General features: G+C 44.6%; 1 protein-coding gene and 1 pseudogene across 1 annotated transcript in view; one reads left to right on the forward strand and one right to left on the reverse strand.

The window, feature by feature from the left end:
- DNHD1 (dynein heavy chain domain 1) overlaps positions 1-2598 on the reverse strand; it is a 74872-nt gene extending 72274 nt beyond the window's left edge. Inside the window, exons 1-3 of the mRNA XM_015114961.3 lie at positions 2514-2598; positions 1972-2231; positions 855-1692 (exon numbers count right to left, since the gene is read on the reverse strand). Of these exons, the coding sequence (XP_014970447.2) occupies positions 855-1692; positions 1972-2104 (971 nt within the window). The 5' untranslated portion in view covers positions 2105-2231; positions 2514-2598. The remainder of the gene's footprint in view (positions 1-854; positions 1693-1971; positions 2232-2513) is intronic.
- An 8058-nt stretch (positions 2599-10656) lies between these two features.
- Positions 10657-12118, forward strand: LOC100425199 (non-selective voltage-gated ion channel VDAC1-like; annotated as a pseudogene).
- The last annotated feature ends 744 nt before the right edge of the window (positions 12119-12862 follow it).

Raw genomic sequence — 12862 nt, forward strand, 5'->3', positions numbered from 1 at the left:
GCACTTTGGGAGGCAGAGGTGGGCGGATTATGAGGTCAGGAATTTGAGACCAGCCTGGCCAACATAGTGAAACTCCGTCTCTACTAAAAATACAAAAATTAGCTGAGTATGGTGGCACATGCCTGTAGTCCCAGCTACTCAGGAGGCTGAGGCAGGAGAATCACTTGAACCCGGGAGGTGGAGGTTGCGGTGAGCCGAGACCACACCATTGCACACCAGCCTGGGCAACAGAGTGAGACTCCATCTCAAAAAAAAAGAAACAAAAGAAAAAAATATCAGTCAAGGGGCCAGGGTGCCCACATTGGCAGGACAAGAAGACTCTGGAAGGGTCAAAATGAAATTCTATCCAGTAGTGCTGCCAACTCCACTCTGCCTTGGAGCTGTTTTAACTCACATACATGTGGTAAGGACAGTCAGACATGCATTCCCTAGGGGTACCTTGAGGGAAAGACCCAGCATCCAGGAATCAACTCACGGTAGGCCTGGGCAATGTTAAGTGATTATGAATGAATTACAGAAAAAGAATTAAGGAGACTTCTGGCATCATCTAAGAAAGAAGCCTGGAAACTGAAAAGTGAAGCTGTTATTCTAAAGCTTTGGCTGCCTCATAGCTGACTTCTGATTTTCATTAATTTCTGTATTTCTCCATGGGGATTAACACTAACACCACTGGGTTTATTTTGCAGAGAAAAAGGAAGAGGAAAGTAGCCTCACACTAGCTTTGCGTGGAGTTGGGTTAATCCCCTATGATCAACAGAGAGCTGGATCTAAATTTCCAAGTGACCCTACAGGCACCCATAAAACAGCTCCTTTTTCTCCTCTGCTCAAAGCCCTAGACTGAGTCCCTCACTTACCTGGTCTCTTTTCTTCCAACAGGCTCCTCCTCTGCATTGTCAGTGTCACTGCTTTCATACTGTACAGGGATGTCCGTTGCCAGTGCCAAGGGAAGGAGACTAAGTCCATCCAGCCACACAGCCTCTTCTAGGGCCACCTGAGCACCAACAATGCCCAGGCAGCGTTGTAGCTCGGGTAGTGTCAATGGTCGCAGCCAGGTGGCCAGCTCCTCCTTTACTTGCTGCCTACTCCACCGGGCCTGCACAAAAGGGCAAGCTGGGCATGGGGGCCTGTGATGGAGCCTCTGCTTCTGGGGACAGCAGTCAGCATGGGAAGCACTGTCTAACAAAGAGCTGTCTGGAGGAAAGGCCTGGTTAATGGCACCTAGAAGGTCCAGATGGAGGTGGGTTTGGACCCAGGGTGCCCAGCAGTACAGCTGCTCCAGGAAGGGCAGCAAATCAAGGTGGCCAACTAGCAACTCACGATATGGAGGCAGCAGACCCAGTACTGCATGCAGATAGCGCCAAGCTGCAGGGCTACTGTCCTGCAACACAGCTGAGAACAGAGTTCGGAGCTCAGCTAGCAGGAGTTCCAGCACTGTGGGCTGCTCTGACTCAGTCGCTGGCTTCACGAACTGCCTCTGTTTCTGCTGACAGGCCAAGGGCTCTTCTTTGCTGTCCAAGACACATATGGAGTGCCAAGACTTAAGGGCATCAGATGATGTCTCATCAGAAGACAAACCTACCCTCTTCTCCTCTGGGACCATGAGGAGCTGGGCATTCAACTGCTGCCGAAGTGACCTTGCCCACAGCTCAGGCTCCAACTGCCAGTTCCAGGATGCCAGATGCCGGGCCTCACCTGTAAGGGCCAGCCCAGGAGAGGGGCCAGAGAAGGGACCTCAGGTTCTGGGCAGGGGATGGTCAGAGTCAATGGGGTTAGGAGGAAGAAGAGACCTGGGACAGGGAAATAGATGGAGCTACAGAGCAGAGCCAGACCAGCAGAGAGCCTTTCCTGAGACCCTCAGGCCCTCCCTACTGCTTCCCCAAAGACTCTGGTAAGGAGCAGGCCTAAGAAAGAGGTGAGAGCCCTCCTGGCAGAAGAGTTCCTTCTTACCTCCCAATACCCTGTCCCCCTCACCTGGCCTAGGGGATTTAGGAGGCAAGGCAAGGGAAGAGAGCCCGATCTTCTGATGAGGTTTCATGGAAGAGTGCCTGCTGAAGCAGTGAATGAACTTAGACTTGAGTTCCAGTCCGAGGCTCACCCTAATCATAGCCACCCATACACGGAGAGACTGGCACACACACGTGCAATCACCTGAAAAGGCAAACTGACACACCCACAGAGCTCACTCTGAACCTCAGTCACAGCAGGAAATCTGCACTCCAGCTGGCGATCGCCTGAAAAACGGGTTAACAGGTCGTCACTCAGAGGCAGCAAAGCCCCAGTCCCATGACGTCTTCGCCCACAGGCTAAGGAGGTCGTGAAGACAGAAAGCCAAGGAGCAGGCAAGGCAAATGACGGTCAGGATGCGGGTAGGGGAAGACGTTAAGAAGGGGCAAAGGAGGGGGGCTGGGAACGCGGGGAAGAGGAGGCGGACTCTGTGGGAGGGGGTCCTGAGCGCAGGGGCGAGAGCGGGTCCTGGGGAACAAAGAGAAACAGATCCCGAGCCGAGGACTCACCCCGCAGCTCCACCCGCACCCAGCAGTTAGAACCGTTACAAGATCCCAGAAGGACTGAGTCTTTACCAGGAGCATCGGGGGAGCCAGAAAGAGGAGGGGCCAGGGTCCGATATGGGCGGGGCCGAGAGGGGAGAGCCCGAGCCAGGAGGGGCCGAACCAGGCCGAACCTGTGGGCTGAGGCTTGCCTGGGACAGGGACCTGCAGGGGACCAGGCCGGGTCTGAACGTGCAGCACAATTGACTCAGGAGACTAGCAATCCAGAGGGTGTCGTAAGCAGGTGTTTATATCCATACAGTGTCTAAACTAGTGCCAGGTCTTTGGTATGTCTTTGGTACTTCCCCATCCCCACCCCCAACGTATCCATCTACCCTATCCCACCTCCCCACAAGAAGCCCGAATAAAACAAAATCCTTGATCTCAAGGAGTTCAACATCTATTTGGCACGGGGGGAGGGATTTTTGGGGGGAGAGCTTATGTAGGGGCTGATTTTTAAAAATTAAGTTGAATGAGGCCGGGCGCGGTGGCTCACACCTGTAATCCCAGCACTTTGGGAGGCCGAGGCGGGTGGATCACGAGGTCAGGAGATCGAGACCATCCTGGCTAACATGGTGAAACCCCGTCTCCACTAAAAATACAAAAAAATTAGCCGGGCGTGGTGGCGGGCACCTATAGTCCCAGTTACTCCGGGAGGCTGAGGCAGGAGAATGGCGTGAACCCGGAAGGTGAGATCGCCCCACTGCACTCCAGCCTGAGCGACTGAGTAAGACTCCGTCTCAAAAAAAAAAAAAAAAAAAAAAAAAAGTGAATGATTAAAATAAAAAAAACAAATTCAGCCCCACCTCTCCTCTGAAATCCAGATTAGTATATCCAACTGCCTACTTAATGTCTCCACTTGGAGAGCTTATAGGTATCTCAAACTTCAAATGTCCAAAAGCAGGCTCCTAACCACCCTCTCCCCACCAAAGAAACGCTGCTTCTTTCACTGTCTTTCCCACCTCAGTCAATGGCAAATCCATCCTTTCTGGTTTCTTACATCAAAACCCTGGAGTCAGCTTTGAGACCTCTTCCAAACCCCTTCTCTACCCCTCTTTCTCTCTCTCTCTCTCTCTCCATAAGTAATCCTTCAGGAAATTCTGTTGGTTGTACCTTCGGAATATATCCAGAATCCAACTATTTCCCACCATCTTAAGTATGACAACCTTGGTCTATGCTGCTATCATTTCTCACCTGGGTTTTCCACAGCCTTCGAACTGTTCTCCTTGCCTCAAACCCTTCTCATGCTTCTCATCATTGCCCCTATAATCTATTCTTTTTAGAGCAGCCAGTGATCCTTTTCAAATATAGGCCGATCCTATGACTCCTCTGCTCAAAGCTCACTAATGCCCCCTTATCTAATTCCTTCAACTGAAGGCCAAAGTCCTATCATGGCCTACAAATTGCTGATAACTGCCTGCTACCTCTATAGCCTTCTCTTTCCATATTCACACTCTACTACCGCTGTGCCTGCATCACACCAGACATACTCCCACCTCACAGACTACACACATGCTGTGCTGTCTGCTTATGTATCAGTTTGGAGATACACAAGTTATGATTGTTATTTTTTTGTGGAGACAGAAAATGTCTCTATGTTGCCCAGGCTGGTCTCGAGCCCTGGCCTCTAGCAATCCTCCCACCTCAGCCCCCTAAAGTGCTGGGATTACAGGTGCAAGCTATCATGCTTGGCTGTGATGGTTCATTTTATTTGTCAACTTGACTGAGCTAAGAGATGCTCAGATAGCTGGTAAAGCATTATTTCTGGGTGTGTCTTTGAGGGTATTCCTGGAAGAGATTAGTATTTGAATAGGTAGACTAAGTAAAGATCATCCTCACCAATGTGGATGGACATTGTACAATCTGTTGCCTAAACAGAATTTAAACAGACAGCTGGTGGATTTGCTGTTTTAGCTGAGACATTCATCTTCAGTCCGTGGACATCAGTGCTCCTGCTTCTCAGGCCTTCAAACTTGGACTGAATTACACCACCAGATTTCCTGGTTCTCTAGTTTGTAGACAGCAGATTGTGGGACTTCTCAGCCTATCAGTTCTGTTTCTCTGGAGAACCCTCACTAATACACAAGCTTTCTGGAGCTGCGTAACAAGTTATAACAAACTAAGCAGCTTAAAAACAACAGCTACTTAGTATCTCACAGTTCTGTAGATCAGATGTCCAGCATGACTTGACTGGATTCTCTGCTCAGGGTATCATAAGCCTGAAGTCAAGATGTTGACCGGGCTACTCATCTGGTGGCTCTAGCGGGTGGGGGGCATAGGGGTATCCACTTCCAAGCTCTTATGGTTGTTGGTAAGATTCGGTTCCTTGCAGTTGTAAGACTGATGTCCCTGTTTTCTTCATGGCCATTAGCCAGGAGCCACTCTCAGGTCCTAGGGGCCACCTGTCTTCCTTGACATGTGGTTCCTCCATTTTCAAGCCAACAATAGTGCCTCAAACCCTTCTTATGCTTCACACTTTTCTGATGTCCCCTTCTGTAACCATAAAGAAAACACTCTGCTTTTAAAGGGCTCATGTGGCTCATGTGATTAGATCAGGCCCACCCAGACAATCGCTCTTACAGTCAACTATGCCATATATTATAATCTAATCATGTAAGTAAAATTTGTCATATTCACAGTCCCATGGAATATGCAGGATATACTAGGGAGATATATACTAGAGAGCAGGAAATCTCAGAGACAGTGGTCCCCAACCTTTTTGGCACCATGGACCAGTGTAGTGGAAGACAATTTTTCCACGGACCAGGGGAGGGGTTAATGGTTTTGGGATGATTCAAATGCATTACATTTATTGTGAGCTTTACTTATTTTATTATTGCATTGTAATATATAATAATTATACAACTCACCATAATATAGAATCATTGGGAGCCCTGAGCTTGTTTTCCTGCAACTAGATAATCCCATCTGGAGGTGATGGGAGACAGTGACAGATCATCAGGCATTAGATTCTCATAAGGAGCATGCCACCTAGCATGTGCCATTCACAATAGGGTTCATGCTCCTATGAGAATCTAATGCCACCACTGATCTGACAAGAGGCAGAGCTCAGGTAATAATGTGAGTGATGGAGAGTGGCTGTAAATACAGATGAAGCTTCATTTGCTCACCCACCACTCACCTCCTGCTATGTAGCCTGGTTCCAAACAGGCCATGACTGGTACCAGTCTGTGGCCTGGGGGTTGGGGACCCCGATCTAAAACTTCTACCTACCACACAAATGCTGTAATAAAAAGACCCAAAATATCATGGCTTAAACATGATAGGTTTTTTCTCTCATATAACCATCCAAATATAAATACTCTGAGGCTACCATGGTAGCCTTTAGTTGTTCTGCCTTCTCGAAGGAAGTAGTTCTCATCTTTAAGGTCCAAAGTAATTTACCACCATGTGCCGGGTCCCATCCCAACTAGTGAGATGGAGGGAAAAGGAAAGGAGAAGGCATACCCTTTCTTTTAAGGGCACAGCCTGGCAACTGCATACATCAATCACATGACCAAACCTAGCTGTAAGGAAAGCTACAAAATCTAATCTTTATTTTCAGTGGTCATATGCCAAAAGAAAATTTAGAGGTTCTTTTCGTAAAGAAAGAGGGAGACAGTGGATACTAGGGGACCACTAGTGGCTTACACAACTAGTTGAACAGTAGAAGAGTGAACACTTCTTCAAGATGCTCTCAAGGCTTACTCTTTCATTTTAATTCTCTGCTCAAATGTCACCTTATTAGTGAGTTCTTCCCTAACTGCCCAACAGAAAATAGCAACTCTCTCCCCAACATTCTTATCCTCTTTATCTGCATTACTTCTCTCCATAGCACTTATTACCATTTCATATAAACACTTATTTATTTCCTATTTCCCCTAACTAGAAACATAAGCTCCATGGTAGCAGAGATTCTGATTGCTGCCTACTCTATCCCCAGCTCCTATACTAGGCACCATGAGTACGTGATCAGAAAATATTCGTGGAAAAAAATACATGAATGTATAACAATCTTCATTTGTGAGTAAGAAGATAGGCTCTGGAATCAGACTGCCTGGATTGAAATCCTAACTTCATCACTTACTAGTCATGGGATATTTTACCTCAGTTTCACTTTTTGAAAATGAAGATAATAATGTCTACCTTATAGTATTGTTGTGAGGATTAAGTGAATTAATGCACACAAAATGCTTTAGAATAGAGCCTGGTAAGTAGTTGACATTTGATATAATTGTTAAGTGTTTGATTGTTATTCATTTTGACATAACCGTGAACAAGACAAAGGATTCAGTGAGGGCATGAATAAAGAGCATGGACAATTCTTTCATAAAAGGGCAAGGAGGAGTACCTGAGTCACAATAGGCCTGAAACAAGAAAAAGGTGGGTGCAGTGGCTCATTCCTGTAATCCCAAAACTTTGGGAGACTGAGGTAGAAGGATCACTTGAGCCCAGGAGGTTAAAGCTGCAGTGAGCCGTGATCACACCACTGCACTCCAGCCTGAGTGACAGAGCAAGACCCTGTCTCAAAAAACAAAAACAACAACAACAAAACAAAATCAAAGCTCTTCAGACAAAGACAGAAAGGATTTCTGTTCCGTAAGCTCTGCTGAACCCTCAACACTGCCTAAAACTCTGTTTCTTTTGTCAGTTCACTCCTCCATTCTGGGCAATGAGTATTTCAAACCTCTTGTACTCTCTCATCTTCCATTTCCTTCTGCTTTATTCTCAGATGATGACTTTATCTTCTATTTGAAAAAAGGAGATGCTGTATTATCAATCAGCATTCTCCAGAGAAGCAGAATCAATAATATGCATTCATATAAAGAGATATATTTTAAGAAATTGGCTAACACATGTGTGGGGGCTGGTAAGTGTCCAAAATCTGTAGGGCAGGCTGGCATGATAGAAACTCATGCAGAAGTTAATGATGCAGCCTTATTGTTTCCTCTTAATTTTTTTAAATTTTTACTTTTTTAGAGACAAAACCTCACTCTGTTGCCCAGGCTGGAGTGCAGATCATAGCTCAGTGAAACGTTGAACTCCTGAACTCAAGCAATCTTTCCATCTTGGTCTCCCAAAGCATTCGGATTACAAGTGTGAACCACTGCACCTGGCCTGATGCTGGAGTCTTGAGGCAGAATTTCTTCTTCTCTGGGAAACCTGTTTTACTCTGAAGGCTTTCAACTGACCCACATTATCCAGAGTAATCTCCTTTATTTAAAGTCAACTAAGTGTAGATGTTAGCCATACCTATAAAAATGCCTTCACAGTAACACCCAAATTAGTGTTTGATTAAATAACTGGGTACTATAGCCTAGCCAAGTTGACACACAAAACTAACCATCACATGCTATTTAAAAGGAATTCTCAGGGCCGGGTGTGGTGGCTCACACCTGTAATCCCAGCACTTTGGGAGGCCGAGGCAGGCGGATCATGAAGTCAGGAAATTGAGACCATCCTGGCTAACACAGTGAAACCCCATCTCTACTAAAAATACAAAAAATTAGCCGGGCATGGTGGCCGGTGCCTGTAGTTCTAGCTACTCAGGAGGCTGAGGCAGGAGAATGGTGTGAACCTGGGAGGCGGAGCTTGCAGTGAGCAGAGATGGCGCCACTGCGCTCCAGCCTGGGCGACAGAGTGAGATTCTGTCTTAAAATAAAATAAAATAAAATAAAATAAAATAAGATAAAATAAAATAAATAAAATAAAAGGAATTCTCGCAATCTCCAAATGCCAAATTTTAAAAACATTTAGATCTGCTCTTATCCATTCCTCCCTCCTTCCTGTTACCAATTAGAGATGCTCTTTCTCTCTCTAAAGGCAAGTTCTATACATTTGTTCTGGGACTATTCTTTCTTGCTTCCTTTCACTCAACAAATATTTACTAAGTGTCAACTGCATCAGGCACTGTTTTCAGTGTTTGGTTGTATCAGTGTACAAAACAATGTTCAGTTATATCAGTGTACAAAACAGAAACAGTGACAAAAATTCCTGAGTTACAGAGCTTACATTCCAGTGGGAGAGACAGATAATAAAGAATAAAATGATACTTTGGAAGGCTGAGGCAGGCAGATCACAAGGTCAGGAGATTGAGACCATTCTGGCTAACACGGTGAAACCTCATCTCTGCTAAAAATACAAAAAACTAGCTGGGTGTGGTGATGGGTGCCTGTAGTCCCAGCTACTTGGGAGGCTAAGGCAGGAGAATCGCTTGAACCTGGGAGATGGAGGTTGTAGTGAGCCGAGATCAAGCCACTGTACTCCAGTCTGGGCAACAGAGCGAGACTTCATCTCAAAAAAAAAAAAAAAAAAAAGAATAAAATGAATAAACTTACATAGCATGTGAGAAGTGATATATGCTATGGAAAAAAACAAAGCAAAGGGAATCAAGAATGTCTAAGGGGAGTATGGGCTACCATTTAAATAGGATAATCAGAGTAAGCCTTAAAAAAAAGGTGACATCTGAGCAAAGACTTGAAGGAAAGGAGGACAGACCTTCTCCCTGTCTTTTGTCTGGTTTGTTTTATTATTTTGAGACAGGGTCTTGCTCTGCCACCCAGGCTGGAGGGCAGTGAGGTGACCACGGCTCACTGTAGCCTCAAATCTCCCGAGGTCAAACAACCCTCACACCTCAGTCTCCTAAGCAGCTGGGACTAGAGGCATGTGCCACCATGCCCAGTATATTTTGGGTTTTGTAATTTTTTTTTTTTTTTTGTAGATATGGGGTCTCACTATGTTCCCCAGGCTGCTCTCAAACTCCTGGGCTCAAGCAATCCTCCCGCCTTGGCCTCCCAAAGTGCTGGGATTATAGGTGTGAGTCACCATGACAGGCCTGTCTGGTTAATTTTAATTCATCCTTTGGGTTTCAGCTTCAAAATCACTTCCAGTGAAGCTCTCCTTCATCCCTCAAACAGAAAAAGTTTGCACTACTGTATGTTTCCATTACAAGATACATTTCTTCTTTATAACATTCATCACAGTTGCGATTACTGGTCCTATATTAACCTTCACATAACTACGTTAAGTTCCAAGAGAACACGGATTGAATGTTCTTGTTCAGCTCTGTATCTGCAGGGCTTATGCTAAAATTGGTAAAACCAGTCACTCAAATATCTGTGGAATATGTGAATATATGATGAATGTGGGGCATACCCAGAAAAGGAAAAACAGAATCTCTATTACATGTAACTAAGCTAATTCCTAACTAATCAAAAGGGGTCCAGACTCAAGACAAAAAGCTATTAGGAAGCACTCTGTTGAGCCTGTGTCTCTGTGCTGGAGGCTGGAGGGACTCCTTTTTTAAAAATTAAATTAAAAAAATGTTAAAGTGTAACAACAACAAAAGCTGTTAGGAGACTGCTGCTGTAATCTGTGTAAGAGCTGATAAAATTTTAAGGGGCCAGGCGCAGTGGCTCACACCTGTAATCCCAGCACTTTGGGAAGCCGAGGCAGGTGGATAACCTGAGGTCAGGAGTTTGAGACCAGCCTGACTAACATGGTGAAACCCCATCTCTACTAAAAATACAAAAAGTAGCTGGGTGTGATGATGGGCACCTGTAATCCCAGCTGCTTGGGAGGCTGAGGCAGGAGACTTGCAAGGCGAGGCAGAGGTTGCAGTGAGCTAAGATAGCATCATTGCACACTAGCCTGGGCAGAGCGAGACTCCACCTAAAAAAAAAAAAGAAAGAAGAGCTGATAAAACTTTGGTTAAGGTAATAACAATGAAGATGGAGAGAAGGAAAAGGGTTCAAGAGATATTTAAGCAGAACTATAGGACTTAGAAATTAGGTGGAAACTATGGAAACTAGAATGGCAGAGTGATTTGCTCCAGATGGGGTCTTTTAGATGTTGACTGATCTGTGACTTTATTAAGTGTAGAAGATACCACCTACTGAGATTTTGGGTGTAAAACATCTTTAAATCATTGACATAACATCAAAGGTTAGATGTGCAGGTTCACTTCTGTCTCTTCTGATAAAAAGCCTTTCTCTTAGTTATATTAATAGTAAATTGAGCTGGGAGGAGATTCAAAGATGTTCATTCAACAAATATTTGTTGAGCACACATTATATGCCAAGCACTGTGATAAGGATACAATGGTGAGCAATACAGTCATGGACTCTGACTTTATGAGGTATATAATGAAACACCGTTAAAAGCACTACACGTCGGCTGCTTGCTTTGCTCCATGCCTCCCCGATGAAGCCCCTGTCATAGCTGCCGCCAAGCCTGCCACCACCACCTCTGAGCAGATGACTGTGCCACCCAAGTATGCCAATCTTGGCAAATCTGCCAGGAATGTCTTCACCAAGGGCTATGGATATGGCCTAATAAAACTTGATTTGAAAACAAAATCTGAGAATGCATTGGAATTTGTAAGCTTAGGCTCAACCAACACTGAAATTCACCAAAGTGACAGGCAGTCTGGAGACCAAGTACAGATGGACTGAATATGGCCTGATGTTTATGAAGTGAAACACACAACACTAGGACTGAGATTACTGTGGAAGATCATCTTGCAAGTAGACTGAAGCTGACCCTCGATTCATCCTTATCACCTAACACTGGGGGAAAATGCTAACATCAACACCAGGTACAAGCAGGAGCACATCAACCTGGACTGTAACCTGGATTTTGACATCACTCGGCCTTCAATCTGGGGCGCTCTGGTGCTGGGTTACAAGGGTGGCTGGCTAGCTACCAGATAAATTTTGAGGCTGCAAAATCCTGAGTGACCCAGAGCAACTTTGCAGTTGGCTACAAGTCTGATGAACTCCAACTTCACACTAATGTGAAAATGGGACAGTTTGGTGGCTCCATTTACCAGAAGGTAAATAACAAGTTGGAGATCACTGTCAATTTTACCTGGACAGCAGGAAACAGTAACACTGATACAGTTTGTCTGTGTCCCCACCCAAATCTAATCTTGAATTATGGTTCCCATAATTCCCATGTGTTGTGGGAGGGACCTGGTGGGAGATAACTGAATCATGGGGGCAGTTTCCCCATACCGTTCTCATGGTAGTGAATGTCTCACGAGATCTGATGGTTTTATAAGGGGAAACTCCTCTCACTTGGCTCTCATTTTCTCTCCTGCCTACCACCATGTAAGATGTGACTTTCACCTTCCACCACAATGGTGAGGCCTCTCCAGCCACGTGGAACTGTGAGTCCATTAAATCTTTTTCTTTATAAAATACCCATTCTCAGGTATATCTTTACCAGCAGTGTGAAAACGGACTAATACAAACACTCACTTTGGAATACCCAAGTATCTGATCAACCCTGACACCTCCTTCTTGGCTAAGTGAACAACTCTCGCCTAATAGGTTTAGAATACACTGAGACCCTAAGGCTAGGTATCAATATGACACTGTCAGCTGTCCTGAATGGCAAGAATAACAATGCCGGTGGTTACACACTAGGTCTGGAACTGAAATTTCGAGCATAAATACTGTACAATTATTTATTTTTACATTATTTTGCAGCAGAGCTACCTTTAGAATTTAGTGTATCTTTTACTGTATGCTTGGGATGCAAGCATTGCTAAATGTTAGACTTCCAGGCTAAGTATGTTAGATTTCCAGGCTAAAGATAATTCAGTTTTAAAATGTTACCCTTTTAGAGATAGAGAAGAAACTCAATTCCAAAAAACGTCCTTTCAGCTATAGACTTGGAGAGGCAACTTGGTGGCCCCTCTTCAGAAGCCAGTTTTCTTTTTTATCTAGAAATGACTGTACGTGGAAGTTGGTAATATGTAGGCATTTTGTAAATTCATATTGAGTAAATGAATGAAATTGTGACTTCCTGAGAATTGAACCTTGGTTTCCTAACCCTAATTAATGATAGGCTTGTTGCTTGATGGTGCAAACTCACTTGAAAGAGATTCTTTTAGACAGATCTTCGTGATCTTTCCACCCCAGTTAATCATCACCTCTTTTACACCAAAATGTCTGCAGGGTGTGGTAACTGTTTGTTTTGTGCCATTCTGGGGTAAAGAGGGTAGATGTGATGAAGCCAGTAATTCAGGATTTAATTCCTTCTCATGCCGTGGTTTTGTGCCCTTCCACCAGAATATGAAATAGCTTCCAGGAGTTCCAGATATAAGCTTGGAAGAATCACATGGTGATAACACTCAGAATCTAAATTGGACTTCTGTTGTATTCTCACCACTCAATTTATTTTTTAGCAGTTTAATGGGTGTATTTTAGAGTCTTCCATTTTGTGTGAATTTAGATCCTCCCCTTCAAATGCTGTAATTAACATCATTCAAAGTAAAATTTGAAAAATATATTGAAAAAAGTGTGATATAC

The sequence above is a fragment of the Macaca mulatta genome, chromosome 14 (genome assembly GCF_049350105.2).
Source record: "Macaca mulatta isolate MMU2019108-1 chromosome 14, T2T-MMU8v2.0, whole genome shotgun sequence".
NCBI lineage: Eukaryota > Metazoa > Chordata > Mammalia > Primates > Cercopithecidae > Macaca > Macaca mulatta.